Consider the following 19426-nt stretch of genomic DNA (forward strand, 5'->3'; position numbering starts at 1 on the left):
CTAGTTATTTGAGCTGCTGGGAGGGACTCACTGGAACTACTTGGAGTTGTCTCAGTACAGATTGGGGGATTTATGAAATGATTATTGGTTATGGATATTTGGCCAGTAGGCTCCAAAGTGGGTGCAGGAGGGGCAGGGCTAATAGGGTCAGTGGGTCCCTGTGGATCCTCTACACTGTGTGTGGTAAGTAGAGACCAGTTGAGCATATCATCAGTAGTGGAGGGGATGTCTGTTTTATTTGTTAAAAATTGTGGATTCAATTTGGTTAAACCATTGTCAGATGGAAAATAATTGTGTTGTATTTCTAAACATGAATTTGGAATATCAAATATAGAGGTCTCTATACCGGAACAATCTTTCTTTAACAATGTTTCCTGTATGAGTATTATCTTTACTTTGTTTTGGTTTTATATTTAATTTATTCCTGTGTTTCATATAAATCTCCTTGGATTTTGCATCCTTCAAGGAGTTTAATGAATGGTTTACATCAGATGCTATTACAATTTGGGAAGAATTCCCATTCCCCTCACTTGTTTGGGTAGAACTTAGATTTGTGTTGCTGGTGTTTGGGGCATTAGTATCCATAGGTTCAGTGGGTAAGATATTATCTCTTGAGTCACGCATGTGTTTAGCTGCTTTTCTTTTTACTAAATCCTGTTCAAATTTTTCCAGTTTGAGTTTAAGGCTCAAATTATGTTCTTTATTTTCAAAGGTTTGTGCGTACGTTTCCAATTTTAGACTGAGGTTATCAGCCTCAGTTATTGCTAGGCCAGCTAAGGATTGTCTTTTCTTAATTAAATATCGCATGAATCCAAATGAACATTCCAGGGAATATTCATCCCACATTTTTGTAAATGCAAGATCTTGCGGATAAGGGGATTTTTGGGATAACTGCAGGCCCTTCGGGACCAATTTATCAAGTAAATACCTTTCTAGGAACATGGTGTCAAGGTGATTGGTAATTTCTGATTTAATCTTGGTTTCCAGGGTTGAAAATAATTTAAGCATGATCTTCCTATTTGTATCATCTAATAATTCTGGGGTAAGTTGGGAATGATTATTAGAGTTTTTTTGACCCAGTGCATCTGTTATTAGGTGCTCTCTAAGGGTTAACCGGTTAATCCTAATAAAATCCATTTCTAGCAAGGGTTAACTTCAGTGTGTCAATGATGTAAAGGATTCCTTTAGAAAACAAACCTCAGGTCTCAGGCCTGTGCACTGAGATTAGTTGTCAATAATCATAAGAGTCCTGTTAACAATATGTTAAACTTAAAGTCCAGTGAAGACTGATATTTTGCACTCTGGCTGTCCGTGAAAAAACACCATAAAACAATTAGTTCTTTTGAAGGATTAACAGCTATTTAGGTAATCACAAAGTTCCTTAATGCTCCAGGGTTGTAAAAGGATTGTTCTCCAAAAGAAACCTCCACTGCAGCTCCTGAGGGAATTGTTCCCACACACAAGGTGTGTCAGTGTCAGTCTCCTGAGAAAAAGGTTCAGACAAAAAGGCTATCCATCTAAACTTCTGGAGGATGCCTTTAGTAAGACTAAGCAACTCACTCAGGACCTTTGTATCCGAAAGATCCAAGAGAAACAGCATAGTATTACAAAGAGTGAAGATAAATTGAATCCACGAAAATGGAGTTTAGTAACTACTTTTTGCAAATCCAGGATCCAAATTCACAAACTTCTAGAGAAATACTGGTTTATATTACAGGGTGACCCGCTACTTCGAGATCAGATCCCCCCTAAGCCCTCCATCATCTACCGGAGGAATATAAACTTGAAGAATCTAGTAGCGCCAAGTAATCCTAATCTTAAAGATTCTCCTAAAACCACCATTGTTTCCAGTAACAACGGAAACTATCGCTGCAACACCTCTAGGTGTAAATGCTGTGAGGTTATTGGTGATAAAATCACTTGCTTTACATCCCGGACCACAAATGCTCTTTTCCCCATTCAATTTCACCTAAACTGTCAGAGCACCTATGTTATTTACCTGCTTGAGTGCACGTGCGGTCTACAGTATGTGGGCCGTACAGTACAAACTATGCACACCAGGTTGAAAAAACATAGGTCCAATATCAAAAATGGCTTCCAACAACACAGTCTATCTCGACATTTTCAAATTGCACATCAGAAGGATCCCAAACAATTGAGATTATTAATTATTGATCACATAGATAACTCCGGATCCGATCGGTTCGAGAGACTTATTAAAAGAGAGAGTTACTGGATATTCAGATTGGGTACCTTACACCCTGAGGGTCTTAATATGACTATTGAGAATGTAGCCAAATAATGAATTGATTTAATGAATTCTGTTGCTCGGGTTTGGGGGAGGAGGAAAAAAAAAAAAAAAAAAGGGATTCACAGCACCTATTGTGCTGGAAAAATAATTCACAGCACCCATTGTGCTGGCATATGCACCCAGGGGTTGAGACTCAATAAGCATTTTACAATTGAATCGGAACCTTTATTGTGCTGGCATATGCATGATTCTAGTGTTTGGATTCTGTAAAAGTGATTCACAGCACCTATTGTGCTGGAAAAAAAAAAATATTCACAGCACCAATTGTGCTGGCATATGCACCCAGTGGTTGAGATTTAATAGACATTTTTGTCAGATCTGGAAAAGCGGTTCACAGCACCTATTGTGCTGGAAAAGTGATTCACATCACCTATTGTGCTGGCATATGCACCCAGTGGTTGAGATTCAATAGACATTTAATAATGCAATCGGAACCTTCATTGTGCTGGCACATGTATGATTCCACTGCTCGGATTCTGGAAAAATGATTCACAGCACCTATTGTGCTGGATATGCACCCAGTTTTGAGATTCAATAGCTATTTCTGTCAGTTCTGGAAAAGCAGTTCACAGCACCTATTGTGCTGGAAAAGCAGTTCACAGCACCTATTGTGCTGGAAAAGCGATTCACAACACCTATTGTGCTGGCATATGCACCCAGTGGTTGAGATTAAATAGACATTTAACGCAATTTTAAAAATAAGAATATCCATTCCCTAATTTATAAATTTAAATTCTTGATCTACCCACACTGACATACATTATAACAATATTATTACATGTTAGTAGTGCAGGCATACTCAGATCATTTTTTTGAAAAGTTCTCATGATTTTATGTATTAAGTTTTAGGAGTTAATATATGATTTATATGATTATATTATCACATGTGTTTTTAAATAATGTTTTTATGGCAAAGAGTCTTTTTGAAAAATCCTTTTTAAACATCTTTTATTAGCTTTTATATTATTGTTGAAGGGCTGGTTGTGATACATTAAGGGTTAACATTTCATTTAATTTGGTGCTGACCAATGGAATCGCACCTGTCCCTTTAAATAGTATTCTCCACATTCCGTTTTATATCCACCTGATGAAGATATTGTGTATATCGAAACGCGTTGTGGCTGATAGAAAACAATAAATTCTAAAAAAAAATCAATCTAATACTGTGGCCTCCTTAGCGCTCTATCAGACCGTGCTTCTATACTTTACTGTTGATCTTCCCCCCTGTGGGTTCACGGCAAGAGCTGCTTGATACGGAGGTCAGATTACCAGAGACGCCCAGTGATCTGTCATGTGACCAGCTCCTCAGGAAATTGCTTCCCTGGATGGACATCGTGGGCTAACAGGTCAGAAGATCACTGACTCCACACTCCTGCCTTATACCGTAGTTGTGCGAGGGCTGCACAACCACATCAGGTGAGCAGATTCCTTTTCTCCTCCTCACCGCTATCTCCCAGAACCTTCACATGCGCTCCCTTGTTTAATTTTTATCCTTACAATTAACCAACGGCATACAAATGCATAAAGGGTATCCCAGACCGTGTTCAACTACCTATAATGGGGAAGGGGAGGGGAAAGGGAAAGGGGAGGGGGGATGATGGATGGGGGAGGATGGAGAGGAAATGGGAAAGAGGGGGAGGGGAGGCAGAAGGGGGAAGGGACAGCTGAAGGAAAAGGGGGGGGACAAGAAACACGGAAATTTCACAACATCTTCAATTCCCTATGGAGGATTTTTCATACAAATTACAACCCGAATCCCCCAAGAGAATTCTCAGTCCAATATTAGAGTCCACGTTATAATAAATTCAAAAGTTTCTTCATAGCGGTAGCAATCCAATTTTGTCCCCAGATGTTAGTTGTGAATACAGATGTTTATTCCTCCATTCTCCATTTAGGTGACCACCGAGTTCCTGGAAGGTTCATCCAGACCTCAGACCAGAGTTCAATCGAGGGATGCAATTTAATCCTCAGTCTCCTCCCACACTTCACCTTCCTCAGCTAAGGATGTTAGGACGGATAATGCTTCCTGTTCCTTTTCTGTAAAAACATGTCCTCCTGGAGGAGAGCGGTGGAAAAAACGTTTCAAGATTAGCCTCCGGGCAAAGAGATGTACATCTTTAGTGATTGTAAAAACATCCATCGTATTTGAAGGTGCAAAAGACAACCTCCTCTCCAGCCGTACACCGCTGGGTGTACGGCTGGTTATGTAATTCTCAAATACGGCCGATGATTTTGTTATCACTATCATTGATATTATAAATCCCGGACGTGCAAGGATTCTACCTGACCTCGTCCCTAATGGTTCTTTGAGGCTATAAATTATATTTAGAGAAGTCAGGCACAGTTTGTCAGAATATAGCCATAAGTATGCAAACCACATACTTGCGTTCACTGGTCTGTCTGCTCTCATTGGCAATACTGGTGAATCGTGACAAGCTATAAACTTTACACTGTCAGGATTGAGCAGTCTGCAGTCACATTGAGTGATTGCTGACTTCTATCAGAAGACCGGACAACCCTTTTTATGATCATTCAAACTAACTGTCCCTATTGGCTTGGAATAAAGCAAGTGAACCAATTCAAAAGAAACATTTCTCCCCTATACTGTACCAATTCCACTTATGACTTACCAAAGGAAATCGAGACTATCATAACTATTTATTTGATTAGCATAATCATTTATAACTGTTCTCCCCATACATTCTTCAATATTTATCTTATATATTTACATAATGTCTTATTTGCAATACACACTTCCACACATTTAATATTCATTTGATTTGTATATTCACTTATAACAGCACTCCACATATATTCCTTTGACACATCTTTCACCATCTTACATATATACATAACATCCTTTTTATAATATATAGCAGTACATAATAAAAACGCCAGTAGAGCGCTTGCGCAGCATGGGTGTGCCTCAGATTTAGTCAGCGTGCATACTGACATACAGTGATGTGTGGCAACTTCCGGTTAAATGACAAGCATGCTGCGTTCCAACGCTTCATGCAGTAAGTTTCTTTTCAATATGGAGACTGAACCCATTTGATAACCAAGCGCCACATGATTCCAGCAGCAGCACATCATTATTGAACACCACACTGATTGGTCCACATCTTTTATTAATACTTGTGACTCCTCCACCCTGACACGCCTCTCGAAGAAGCAGTGCGAAACGCGCGTCGGGGTGGAGGGACCTATATCACCACCGTATGTTTTAGAGGCAATATCTATGTACCCTTATCCAGGGATCTTATTATAACCAGTCTCATTATTATTTTTATATTGGTGCACAGACGCATGATCTTAGTAATTAGAGCCATTGCACTTTACATTTCCCTGTGATGAGAGTTGGTTGCCATCTAGTGGTGCAATATTGATATAACAACTAGTATCAGATCATATATTTTTTTATCATATTTTTTATATATTTATTTACTTATTAATTGCCTCTATTCATAGTTTATTTTTGGATACCTTTTTGCACTTTATGAATTACTAGCTGTAGTACCCGGGCGTTGCCCGGGATAGTAACTGTCTCTCTCCCAGTCTCTGTCTGTGTGTCGCTATCTGTCTGTCTGTCTGTCTCTCTGTCTGTCTTTCTATGTCTGTCTGTGTCTATGTCTCTGTCTGTCTGTTTCTATCTCTCTATCTGTATTTGTATCAGTCTGTCTCCATCTCTGTGTCTGTCTGTCTCTCTCTATATGTGTGTCTGTCTGTCTCTCTCTTTCCCTGTCTCTCTTTCCCCGTCTGTCTTTGTCTGTCTCTTTCCCCGTCTGTCTCCTTCCCCGTCTGTCTCTTTGCCCGTCTGTCTCTTTGCCCGTCTGTCTCTTTGCCCGTCTGTCTCTTTGTTCGTCTGTCTCTTTGCCCGTCTGTCTCTTTGTTCGTCTGTCTCTTTGTCCGTCTGTCTCTTTGTCCGTCTGTCTCTTTGTCCGTCTGTCTCTTTGTATGTCTGTCTCTTTGCCCTTACGTCTCTTTGCCCGTCTGTCTCTTTGCCCGTCTGTCTCTTTTCCCGTCTGTCTCTTTCCCCATCTGTCTTTGTCTGTCTCTTTCCAGGTCTGTCCATTCCAGGTCTGTCTCTTTAAAGGTCTGTCTCTTTCCCCGTCTGTCTCTTTCCCTGTCTGTCTTTGTCTCTTTCCAGGTCTGTCTCTTTCCTGGTCTGTCACTTTCCTGGTCTGTCTCTTTCCAGGGCTGTCTCTTTCCAGGTCAGTCTCTTTCCAGATCTGTCTTTTTGCTCGTCTGTCTCTTTGCCCGTCTGTCTCTTTCCAGGGCTGTCTCTTTCTAGGGCTGTCTCTTTCCAGGTCTGTCTTTGCCCATCTGTCTCTTTGCCCGTCTGTCTCTTTGCCTGTCTGTCTCTTTCCAGGGCTGTCTCTTTCTAGGGCTGTCTCTTTCCCCATCTGTCTCTTTCCAGGTCTGTCTTTGCCCATCTGTCTCTTTTCCCGTCTGTCTCTTTGCCTGTCTGTCTCTTTCCAGGGCTGTCTCTTTCTAGGGCTGTCTCTTTCCCCGTCTGTCTCTTTCCAGGTCTGTCTTTGCCTGTCTGTCTCTTTCTAGGGCTGTCTCTTTGCCTGTCTGACTCCAGTTTTGGGGGGTTCATGTTGGCTCCTCTTGTTAGGTAATTCAACTTTTTGAAAAGTAGCAAAATTTGGCTCTAGTTTACTCCTGTGTATTTTTGAGTATGCTGGTATTTTGTTGCATTTTTGTCCCATTTCACAAAACAGTTCAAGGCAGAAAAAAGAACGTTTTTGACTTTGACATTTTTAACAATCTGACACAAAAAAAGCAGCTAATACCACAAGACAAAAAAGGAAAGTGACTCTTTAAAACTCAAATATGTATTTGGGTCACTATCTTTTACTTTTAACCCCCTTTGCTATAGGTTGCTCTCTGCACCAATAAATCATGTGGTTAGGCCTGTATCATGTCAGCCCTCTTCATGCTCTTCTGCTGAGTGCACTGACGCTTCAAATCTGGAGTACATGAGCATTAGTACCATTATGGGATGTTCTCATATCTAGTGATATACAGTATAGGCATGCATGATAACTTATGTAGGATGTTAATAAGGAAGCTTGCCTGTTTACTGACTGTAGGGCAAACAAGAGTTAACTGTGGGTTTAGTCCACAAGGGGAAGAGCTAGTGTGGCGCCCTGGACTAGCCAGGTCGTCACAGGTACTACAATATACACCCCCACCCTGAGACAGGCACATCAGCCAGATACAAAATCCTTGTTGCCTCCCTCCAGGGGCTGATGTCCACACCAGGTGGGGTGGAGCCAGGCGGTTGGCCCCACCCACTGAGGAGTTCACAGTCCTGGAGGCGGGAGAAGGAAGTCAGTGCAGAGTTCAGATCAGTTAGCGAAGTGAAGGAGTAAGGAGTGAGGAAGTAGTGGAGGAGCAGACTGACCGTGTCCGGGTGTGTGACCCGGGCACCAAGAGCAAGGTCGGCAGACGGTGGTGGCCGTCTGCAGGAGAGGCAGATCAACGCGGAACCGTAGGACCGGGGACGGGCGGTGGCCTGCCGGTACCGAACCGGGGACCGAAATGAACCCAGCACACACAGGCAGGGCCTACGGACCCCGACCAGGCTTGGAGTCGCCATTAGAGGTCAAATCCGTCAGTGACCGGAACCCCAGGGGTGTCCTAACAGCCAAGACCCGATTGAAGGCAACCGTCCGACCAGCAAGAGGAAATACAGCTACCGCCACAGCTAGAGTTCCAAGGGCCAGAGCCTGCGGGCAAAAGGGCTCCTCCGGCACATATATACGCTGGGGAGCGGGTTACCGGTGGGAAGCCATCGGGACCGAACATACACAAAGGTGCAGGGAAAGGCAGCCACCACTAACCGTCCAGGAGAAGCCACAGCAGCCGGCTGCGGGACCCGTCCATCCAGCCGTTTGGTTTACCAGAGACTTTGCGTACCTTTGTGGCTGAGTGAGTACTACCGTGCCGTCCGGCACCGCGCTGCGCAGTCCAGGCGACCCTGCACCCATCCAACCCTGCCTCCCTGTCTCCTCACCGGGCCCCGGGACCACCAACCCCTACCCACGGAGGGGGAAAACAACATCCCAGCTGCTCCCTGCCATCGCTCCCGGGATCCCCGTCACCAGCAGCGGTGGTGCCCAACCTCACCACAACCCATGGGTGGCGTCACGGACCAAATCCCCAAACCAAACTACCCCCTTTCACTCACAGGCAAGGAGCGCCGCTCGAGTCCCCGGATCTGGCCCACCGCTCGAGCCACCGAGCAGCCATCGCAGCAGCGCCGGACCCGAGCGTTAGCGAGCGCAGCGCAGCGGCGTCCTTCCCCGCCCGCGACACTAGCTCTTAGGGTAAGAGACTGGTTTCAATTAGAAGGCAGATAGGGCTTGACTCGTGACTAATACGGAAGTGCAAGTCATATAGTATGCCAAGACCGCATTAAGAGGGTGCTTTGTGGCAACTACAACAACTGAAACCCTAGTGAGACAGCGAGATTTGAGAAACCGGAAGAATACACAGAAGGTCAGCATCAAAATCTTTCCCTGGCCAAAAACTGACTGACTCCTCTAGTAACTGTACCTGAAAGGATGCTTAGCATAAGGTCTAGTGAAGCTTATAGCTCTATGGGAATGGACTGAAATATGAACAGACATGACATAAGTATCGAAAAGAAGTTTAAACAGTGACCTTATATACATAATAAACAATATATCACTAAATAGTGATCATTGTTAGATCGATTAATAAGATCAAGGACTATATAAAAGGGCTAATCGCATAAACACGTAAGAAGAGGAAAAGAGGGGGAGCGATCAAAAAAGCCCAAATATACAAAAATATACAAAAGACAAATAGATTCATCAAAATTGATTTTTATTGAGAATAAATAGTAGGTGTACACAGGGCCGTATTTACCATTAGGCACCCGTGGTCCGGTGCCTGGGGCGGCAGGTTGCGGGGGGCGGCACCTTCAGGCAGCAAAAAAAAAAAAATTCTTTTTTTTTAAATTTTTTTTCTTTTTTTTCGGAGGGGGGAAGGGGGGGAGAGGCGCACCTCCATTTATTTGTGTCCACGTCAATTAAGACGCGAATACAAACAAACTGCGGCCGCCGAGCACAGGGAGCTGATTGACCTCGGAACTGCCGGCGCCTGCACTTCCGGGGTCACAGGCGCACGCCAATCAGCTCCTTCCTCTGTGCTGCGTCCACTGCTGTGTGGACGTCACATGCAGAGTTCACAGCAGGACGCCGCGGAGGACGACACGATGGAAGCCGGTGTCAGAAGAGGATACTCACGTGAGCCAGGAAGATGGCGGCGGGCACTGGATCAGGTAAGTGCTCGCAGAGCTGAAGATTCATAAGGAGCGTGGGGGTGTCTCTAATGCAGACCGGAGATCTGCACATGCGGGGGGGAGGCAGAGGCTGATACTGGGGGGAGGCTGGAGGGAGGCAGAGGCTGATACTCGGGGGAGGCTGGAGGGAGGCAGAGGCTGATACTGGGGAGAGGCTGGAGGGAGGCAGAGGTTGATACTGGGGGGAGGCTGGAGGGAGGCAGAGGCTGATACTAGGGGGAGAGAGGCAGAGGCTTATACTGGGGGGAGGGAGGCAGAGGCTGATACTGGGGGGAGGGAGGCAGAGGCTGATACTGGGGGGAGGGAGGTAGAGGCTGATACTGGGGGGAGGCTGGAGGGAGGCAGAGGCTGAGACTGGGGGGAGGCAGAGGCTGAGACTGGGGGGAGGCAGAGGCTGAGACTGGGGGGAGGCTAGAGGGAGGCAGAGGCTTAAACTGGGGGGAGGCTAGAGGGATGCAGAGGCTTTAAACTGGGGGGAGGCTAGAGGGAGGCAGAGGCTGAGACTGGGGGGAGGCTGGAGGGAGGTAGAGGCTGATACTGGGGGGAGACAGAGGCTGATACTCGGGGGAGGCTGGAGGGAGGCAGAGGCTGATACTGGGGGGAGGCTGGAGGGAGGCAGAGGCTGATACTGGGGGGAGGCTGGAGGGAGGCAGAGGCTGATACTGGGGGGAGGCTGGAGGGAGGCAAAGGCTGATACTGGGGGGAGGCTGGAGGGGGGCAGAGGCTGATACTGGGGGGAGGCTGGAGGGAGGCAGAGGCTGATACTGGGGGGAGGCTGGAGGGAGGCAGAGGCTGATACTCGGGGGAGGCTGAGGCTGAGACGGGGGGAGGCTAGAGGGAGGCAGAGGCTGAGACTGGGGGGAGGCTAGAGGGAGGCAGAGGCTGAGACTGGGGGGAGGCTAGAGGAAGGCAGAGGCTTAGACTGGGGGGAGGCTAGAGGGAGGCAGAGGCTGAGACTGGGGGGAGGCTGGAGGGAGGCAGAGGCTGAGACTGGGGGGAGGCTGGAGGGAAGCAGAGGCTGAGACTGGGGGAGGCTGGAGGGAGGCAGAGGCGGAGACTGGGGGGAGGCTGGAGGGAGGCTGAGACTGGGGGGAGGCTGAGACTGGGGGAAGTTTGGAGGGAGGCTGAGACTGGGGGGAGGCTGGAGGGAGGCTGAGACTGGGGGGAGGCTGGAGGGAGGCTGAGACTGGGGGGAGGCTGAAGGGAGGCTGAGACTGGGGGGAGGCTGGAGGGAGGCTGAGACTGGAGGGAGGCTGGAAGGAGGCTGAGGCTGAGATTGGGGGAGGCTGGAGGGAGGCTGAGGTTGGGGGGAGGCTGAGGCGGAGACTGGGGCAGGCTGAGGCTGGGGGGAGTCAGAGGCTGAGACTGGGGGAGAGAGGCTGATGCTGAGGGAAGATAGTGGCTGATGCTTGGGGAGGCTGGGGGAGAGAGGCTGATGCTGAGGGAAGATAGAGGCTGATGCTGAGGGAAGATAGAGGCTGATACTAGAGAAGATAGAGGCTGATACTGGGGGAGAGAGGCTGATGCTGGGGGAGAGAGGGGCTAATGCTAGAGACAGAGGACAAGGGTTGAGGGATAGTGCAATGACAAAATCGATTGGGTGGGGGAGTGTAAGGACTCAGAATAAGAGGGGGGCAGCATTGGGAGCTCATTATGGAGAAGGGGTAGCGTGTGTGGGATCAGTATGGAGTGGAGCAATGTAGGGGAGTCAATATCAAGAGTAAAGTAGTGTGTGTATGTGTGTGTGGGGGTGTCTCAGCATAAACATTAGTGTGGTGGTCTTAGCATGAGTAGGGCAACATGGAGGTGTCATTATGGAAAAGAGGAAGGCAGCATTAAAAGCTCATGGAGAGGGGCAGCATGCATGGGACATTGTGAGGAGGGGGCAGCATGCATGGGACATTGTGAGGAGGGGGCAGCATGCATGGGACATTGTGAGGAGGGGGCAGCATGCATTGGACATTGTGAGGAGGGGGCAGCATGTATGGGACATTGTGAGGAGGGGGCAGCATGCATGGGACATTGTGAGGAGGGGGCAGCATGCATGGGACATTGTGAGGAGGGGGCAGCATGCATGGGACATTGTGAGGAGGGGGCAGCATGCATGGGACATTGTGAGGAGGAGGCAGTATGCATGGGACATTGTGAGGAGGGGGCAGCATGCATGGGACACTGTGAGGAGGGGGCAGCATGCATGGGATATTGTGAGGAGGGGGCAGCATGCATGGGACATTGTGAGGAGGGGGCAGCATGCATGGGACACTGTGAGGAGGGAGCAGCATGCATGGGACATTGTGAGGAGGGGGCAGCATGCATGAGACACTGAGGAGGGGGCAGCATGCATGGGACATTCTGAGGAGGGGGCAGCATGCATGGGACATTGTGAGGAGGGGGCAGCATGCATGGGACATTATGAGGAGGGGGAAGCATGCATGGGACATTGTGAGGAGGGGGCAGCATGCATGGGACATTGTGAGGAGGGGGCAGCATGCATGGGACGTTGTGAGGAGGGGGCAGCATGCATGGGACATTGTCCTCACATCTTGCTGCTCCCTCCCCACAATGTACAGATCATATTTCATAATCGAGGAAGGTGTGGTGGGCATACAGTAGTTTATAAGTGAGGGCAGTGTGGTGTTTTAGTTAATTAGGGCAGTGTCACAGTATATAAGTGGGGACGGTGTGGTGGGAATATTTTATACTCATGCTATGTTTTGATGTGCCTTTGGTGATCCTCATTAGGGGGGGTTAGTGCCCTTCATTTCTCATTGATACTTTTTAAAGTGTTTTACAGAGTAGATCTGCCTTAAACAGATGTCGTGTGCGAAAACTCAGTTTTACGTTGTCACTAAGGGGCGCGACCACTTAAAGTGCCTAGGGCAGCACGAAGGAAAAATACAGCCCTGGGTGTACAAGTGCTTATTGGGACAACTCTGCATGCATCTATGTTAGACAATTAACGGAACCGTATCATAGAAAAATATATATAGACATAAGTGTATATATGTGGGTTCAATTACCATATATGAGCCAGAAAAGGGATATACTCAATGGATCTAAGGCTGCTTTCACACATCCGTTTTTTGCTGAGCGGCACAATACGGCGCTTTGCAGAAAAAACGCAACCGTTTTTTTTGCCGGCGGTTGCGGTTTTTTCTGCATAGACTTGCATTAGCGCTGTATTGTGCCGCATGGCCTTGCATTGCGTCCGTTTTTTGCCGGATGCGGCATATTTAGCCCATGCGGCGGCCAGATGGAACGTTGTCTGGCACGTTTTTTTTGTGCGGCAAAAAAAACTGCATCTCGCCGGATCCGGCGCGATATACAATGCAAGCCTATGGACGCCGGATGCGGCATCCTGCGTCAAAAAACGCATCCGTCCGCCGGATGCATTTTTTTACACTGCGCATGCTCAGTACCAAGACGCATCCATCAAAAAACGGACGGGCAGCATGGAAAATCTTATGCAACGGATCAGTTTTTTTCGCCACATCTGTTGCATAGGTTTTTGAGCCGCACTGCAAAAACCGATGTGTGAAAGCAGCCTAAGACAATGTAAAATGCAGTAGATACAAATAAAGACCACTAGGGGTCGCACTTGGTGCACCAAGAAATACTATAGCTATGATGCTAGTGCTTTTACAGGATATTTATCGCTAATTTTAATACAAGTAGATCCATGTTTAACCCATTATGGTAAAACACTAATCACTAAGTAAATACATGGCAAACATAACATATATGGACCCATTGGAGCGGTTACCGTTAGTAGCGTGTGACACCCGACACATGTTTCGGTTTCTTCATCAAGGGGTGCCCCATTAGATCCATTTTTTGGCTCATTATATCCCTTTTTTGGCTCATATATGGTAATTGAACCCACATATATACACTTATGTCTATATATATTGTTCTATGATACGGTTCCGTTAATTGTCTAACATAGATGCATGCAGAGTTGTCCCAATAAGCACTTGTACACCTACTATTTATTCTCAATAAAAATCAATTTTGCTGAATCTATTTGTCCTTTGTATATTTGGGCTTTGATCGCTCCCCCCCTTTTCCTCTTATGACATAAGTATGTAGTCCTGGGCGGCAGATCTGAAAGCGTTGTTAGTCCTTGTTACTGGTGTAAAAGGGTGTCCAGTGCCCTGCCACCACTGAAGAATGTTATAGTATAAGTGAAGATGTCATGATAAATTGATGTATTTTAGTGAAATTTGACAGTAATGTAATGTGTTTTCCCTGTGAAAGTTGGCCGGTCACCACCAGGTGTCACTGGGACCTTGGTCCCTCAGTGTAGGGGAATGTAGAGGGAATGACAGGATGGCATGGGTTAAAAGGGGGAGGATAGTCCCCAGCACAGAAGTGATATAGGGAAAGAAGCTTCCTGGTACAAGGCAGATGTGGCTGGAATGGCCAGAACTCTGTTCTTGATTTTTATTTTCTTCTTATTGCGCTCCCCTTGCTGGATGTGGGGATGACCGCGAGCCCTTGGGGTTGGAGGCGGACTACACCCTTGGCCCAAGACTTGCCCTACAGCTCTCAGGGGACCCTGCCCCTTGTTGCCTTGTGGACTCCATCCTGTTTATGGACATTGTCCTTCCCACGTAGCCCCTCGACTTTCCCCTGTCCCCTTCATGGACATGTCAGATAGGGAGCAGTGACAAGAAGAGAGAAAGGATCTTCAGGGTCAGATGTAGCAGAGTGGAGTCAGGTGGTGTGGAGGATTCAGGCATAGAGAGAAGACAGAAGGAAGGAGTAAAGGAGACTGAAGGAGAGCGTGTGCCCCCTCAGCTAATGAGCGTAATTCCAACAGAGGAGAGTGTCCCTTTCTGGTACAGACAGATGGCCTGTGGGGTCACTAGTATAGCGGGAGAACAGCCAAAAGGAGTCCTCTCATTGCTAAAGAGCAGAGCAGTCATACCAGCCATTGTGCTAAATGGATGGGTCAGGAAGAAAAGGATAAATCGCTCCTTAGTGGCCTTAGCTGAAAAGTGAGGTACTGTTGAGAAGGAAATGCCTGTGGAAAATCTGGGTATAAAAACTGCCTTAAAGAAATGGAAGCTGTATCTTGAAAGATGTTGCAGTAAAGTTGTTACGGTTTTAACCAGTGCTGGAATTGTTACTGAAAGTGCCGCGTGTGATGACCTTTGTGATGAATGGGATCCTGATAAGCCGGTTGAGACTCCAGACATGCAGATGCAGGCAGGTACCGTGTTTTTCCAATAATAAGGCATTCTCTTATACTTTTTTTGCCCCCCCCCCCCCCCCCCCCCCAAGCACTAGGGCTTATTTTTGGAGGAGGTCTTATTCTTGGAGAAACATGCTTGGGGGGGTAGGTTTACCCCCCAAAAAAGCAGACCCCTCCACTGCCCAGGAGACTCGTACTTACCAGACCTGGACGTCTGCGTGGCTCCCAGGTCCTCCCTGTGATGGTGGGTGCTGCACGCCATCTTCCCCTGCTTCCCCAGCAGATCGCAGGTCGCAGGCACACACACACACACACATACACACATACACACACACATTCATCACATCCAGCATTACAGAATGCTTCCGGACGCAGGGAATGATGGGAGGAAGTCATGTGTGTCCGCAGGTCCCGTAAGCTAGCATTGCGGCAGGTCATTGCGCTCCACTGCACAGCCTCTCAGGATTCTGCCGGCAAGAAGAAATCGGTGTCGCTGGATGTGGTGAATATATGTGTGATCCAATGTTTGTGTATGCGATCTGATTATGTGTGCGATCTGATGTTTGTGTGTGAGATCGGATGCGTGTGTGTGTGTGTGAGATCAGATGTGTGTGTGTGTGTGTGTGTGTGAGTGTGCTGCCCCTGCAGCGGTCCGAACCACTTGGATCCGGGGGTGATTATTCGTGGTTTGAGGGTCTCCAGACCCGGGGGCTAGGGGCCACACTCGAATGAAGAGGGTTATTTACAGGGGAGAGAGAGTTCGTGATGTCACCCGTGGTGTACGGTAATTGGGAGTACCGCCGCTGCCGTTGGGAGCACCCGGGGTGATGGAATGGGGAGCTAGGGTGTCGTCGCCCTCCACGGGTAGGGGAAGGCCCCGGGACTCGGTGGAATACCGTGGGATGCACGGGTCACTCAGGTACTCACTCAGTCAATAAGCAGATGCTGACAACCGGGTAAACCAATTCTCGGGGTATCGCTGCTGCTTGAGGGGAGCACGTCCGGGTCCCATCCCCTATAGTGTTGCCTGGTGATCCGTGACCTGCCTCCTGGCACCAAGTTTAACTTCAACGTTGTGACCCAGTAGTCTGAAACTTGCCGGACCCCGTTCCCCACTGTGGCTAAGTGTGCGAGCCTGTTCTCAGGGCTCACGCTTGTGATTTTCTGGACGGTTTTGTTGGAAGACTCTATCCCCCTCGTTGCGCTAGTGCCCCGATTCTGGAGCGGGTGGGAACAGATCATGAAGGCTCTGTTCTCAGGTGAATTTCCGGGTTGCCTGAAGCTTCTCCTCGACCTAGGGTCCGTGTACCCCGCTGTGCCTTCGGTCCCGGACCGGTGACAGTGCCAGGCTGCTGACCCTCCTCCTTGACAGGTCCAGGCACCTAGCCACAATCCCCTGTGACCGGGGGTCCGACTCCTCTAGGCCCAGACCACCGTCTGCAACCTAAACAGCTTCTCTTGGGAGCCACCACTCCCAACCTCCTCTGAGCTCCTCACAGCTCGAGGGCTACTTCCCAACTCTACACTCACAGACAAACTGACTACACTACTCACCTTCCCTCCCTGACCCCCCAGGTGGGCGACTCTATTCCATTCAAGCCGTCCACTGGTGTGCCTGGTGAGTGTGGTGCAGTGTGTATCTAGGATTTGATTTTATGTTGGAGGCAACACCATAAGAAAGGGAGTTTGTGCAGTACCCTGTGACGACCTGATAGTCTAGGGGTGTCCCATGAGATCACTGCAGGGTCTCCCACTCGGCATCTGGTGATTGTGATTGCGGGGTACCCGCTGTCTATAATGAAGTGTCCTGCAGTATCTTTAATTTTTTTAGCTGCATGGACACTTCATTATTGAACCGCAACAAGGGCTTATTTTCAGGGGAGGGCTTATATTTAAGCATTGCTCCGAAAATGCTGAAAATCCCTGCTAGGGCTTATTTTTGGGGGAGGTCTTATTTTTGGAAAAACAGGGTATCACCCACACACCCACTCCATACACCACTCTACTACCATGTCTGAACTCTCCTGGGGTGGGTTGAGGACTACAACCTTCGCCCATGACTGCCCCTCCTGGCACTTTATACTGGCATGATGCAAAACTGCAGGTGGACTAGAATTACTTTTGCGTACGATACTGTGATGCTATGCTGGTTGACGGAGGAAGGGCTGGAATATCAGAGAGAGTAAAAGTGGAGAAGATTGGTAAGGAAAGTGTACCCTAGGGTGCCCGAAACTCTGGAAACCATCTCAGGTATATTGTTTAGTTGGAAGAACTGTTCAAGTTGTTCAGTAAAAGACTGCTGTTTAAGAATTGTTGGCTTCTGTTACTATCTTCACTGCGGATTGTCCTTCTTTGCTAGCAGCAACAGCAATGCGTGGCCTGCAAAAAGGTATGACCTGCATCACAAAAGTCCATGTACAACTCTTCTGTAAGGTGCCGAGAACTGTGCCACTCCTGCGACTGCCATCCCGGGCACCCTCACAAAGGAGAGTAGTATAAGCCATTAGTGAGAAGGCCATACATCTGTGAGTTGACCTGTCCCCCGCTTGAAAGAGCTTATTTTAGGCAGTAGAGTGCTGGTCCAGGGGTTCCAGTGATATGCTGAGAAGCTGGCAACAGACGCGGCTGCAGCATTATGATTCCTGGGAGGAGTGAGAGGAGAACAGAGGCTCCCTGTGTTAAGAGTCCACAACGAATTGAGAACAGAGTTTTCTCTTCATTTTTGTAACAAGCCAGGGTGGAGAACAAAGTCTCTCTTGGTGAAGCCTGTAGCACCCAGGGATATGGGGTACTCGGTTCCGAGCAGAGTCTCTATTGGGAATGTCACAGTAGTGGCCGTTACCCGGTCCCGTACCCTGGGCCCTTTTTGTAATGGGGATATTTACAGGGGAGAATAAAATAATGTTCACTTGTGACGCCACTTGCGGTGCTGCAGCTAAGTATAGGGAGTCGGCGCTGCAGAATGTCTCAACTGGGGCTGGTGATGTTGGCAGCTAGAATGGTAGACCCTCCGCAAGTAGGGTTTTGCCCAAAAGGGTGTATGGTGCAGTGGGCATAGGAAGAAGGGAGTCCACACAGATGTTCAGTGCAACTGGTTTACTCACTGTTAGTAGATGTCTGGTTGCCCGAGGCTGGCTGGTTTCGCCTCCAGGTCCCCTTCGTCCCAGTGCCAGTCTGGTTCTCTGGTACCTTTTTCCCCTGCACCTGTCTTTGGTAAGTGGGTCCCCGTGGTATAGAACAACTGGGGGTCCCCGTTCTTTAGTTTGTCCACTTCTGTCTGCCTGACGGTAGCGAGAACCCTGTGGGGTTGGAGTCTCTGGTCCTGTCCCCGGTTCTCCCTTTGCTACTGAGTCTTCGGATTCTTTAGGGTCAGCAAGGTCCTTGATGGTCCCCTTGCTGTGCAGGTGTTAACAGGTCGGCTTGAAGCTCTTTCCTTTCCTAGGGTCATGTACCCCGTCGGTGCGTAGTTCCGGGAGTACTCTACCGTACTCCACCGGCAACCACTTCTCCTGGATACCAGGTCACCATCAACCCGAGTCAGGATGTCACTTTGCTTCCACCTTCCCACTTCTACAGTCAACTCTCAACTGACTACTCTCCACAGTCTACCCCTCCCACCTGGTCAAGTAGTGGACTGGATTGGCTCCACCTCTAGGCGGCCATCCATTGGTCCCACCCTAGCTGGTTACCATTGTATGGGGGAATGTCAGGGAAAACTGGGATTACCTGGGTTTTTGTTGGTACCAGCACTGGGATCCTGGGTCCCTAAAAGGGTAGGCCCTGCATCCTTGTGGGGATGCAGAACCTTGTAGCACCCTGATGGTCTCAGGGGTGCTACAAATCCTACAATGGGAATACCCGCATAGTACTTAATTGTAAGAGATGATATGAGGGAGGGTTGTAACCAAATGAGCTAGTCATGTGAATCAGAGTTCAGCTGTGTGATTATTAACATTTACCTATGGAGGAAATCACCACTTCAGAGCTAATATCTCATGCCAGCTCTCATCTATTTAATAATCTGCTTCTTCATCAGTGCCATAATGCTTCTGTGCCTCATACTGGGCGGTAACTATAATGCTTCCGTGCCTCATACTGGGCGGTAACCATAATGCTTCTGTAGTGGCCCGGTCCAGATTGTGTCTGTTTCTTTAAGTACATTCACTTATATGTAATATTATGCTATATGTTATATGTAAAACATTTTTCATTTGTTGCGTTCTAGCACTGTCTACTGGTGAAAACTGTAAGAATCTGAAGTGTGCATTGGGTGTTATTCTATTGGCCAGTTCTTGGTCACATGGCTCAATAGGTGGAGCTATTCTCCAGCCTCTGTCTGGAAAGAACTGGAATGTTCTGGTTCTGGCTGAGTCTCCTCTGAGGGCAGACATTATGTGAAGTTTCTCTTCACCACAAGACTCCTACTAGGCCCGAGGCCTAGAATTTCATCATTTCCTGACTTTTACAGCCAATATACTGAAGACTTCCTCTCCTGAATCCTCACTGGTCAGATATACATTGTGCATCTCCTCAAACAGTAGGGCATACTGAGTATATACCAGATCCCATTGCATGCAGATTG

General features: G+C 48.0%; 1 protein-coding gene across 1 annotated transcript in view; it reads left to right on the forward strand.

The window, feature by feature from the left end:
* The first annotated feature begins 1384 nt into the window (after positions 1–1384).
* OCSTAMP (osteoclast stimulatory transmembrane protein) overlaps positions 1385–19426 on the forward strand; it is a 103846-nt gene continuing 85804 nt past the window's right edge. Inside the window, exon 1 of the mRNA XM_075351775.1 lies at positions 1385–2025. Within this exon, the coding sequence (XP_075207890.1) occupies positions 1385–2025 (641 nt within the window). The remainder of the gene's footprint in view (positions 2026–19426) is intronic.

Source organism: Anomaloglossus baeobatrachus, chromosome 5 (genome assembly GCF_048569485.1).
Source record: "Anomaloglossus baeobatrachus isolate aAnoBae1 chromosome 5, aAnoBae1.hap1, whole genome shotgun sequence".
In the NCBI taxonomy this organism is placed as follows: Eukaryota; Metazoa; Chordata; class Amphibia; order Anura; family Aromobatidae; genus Anomaloglossus; species Anomaloglossus baeobatrachus.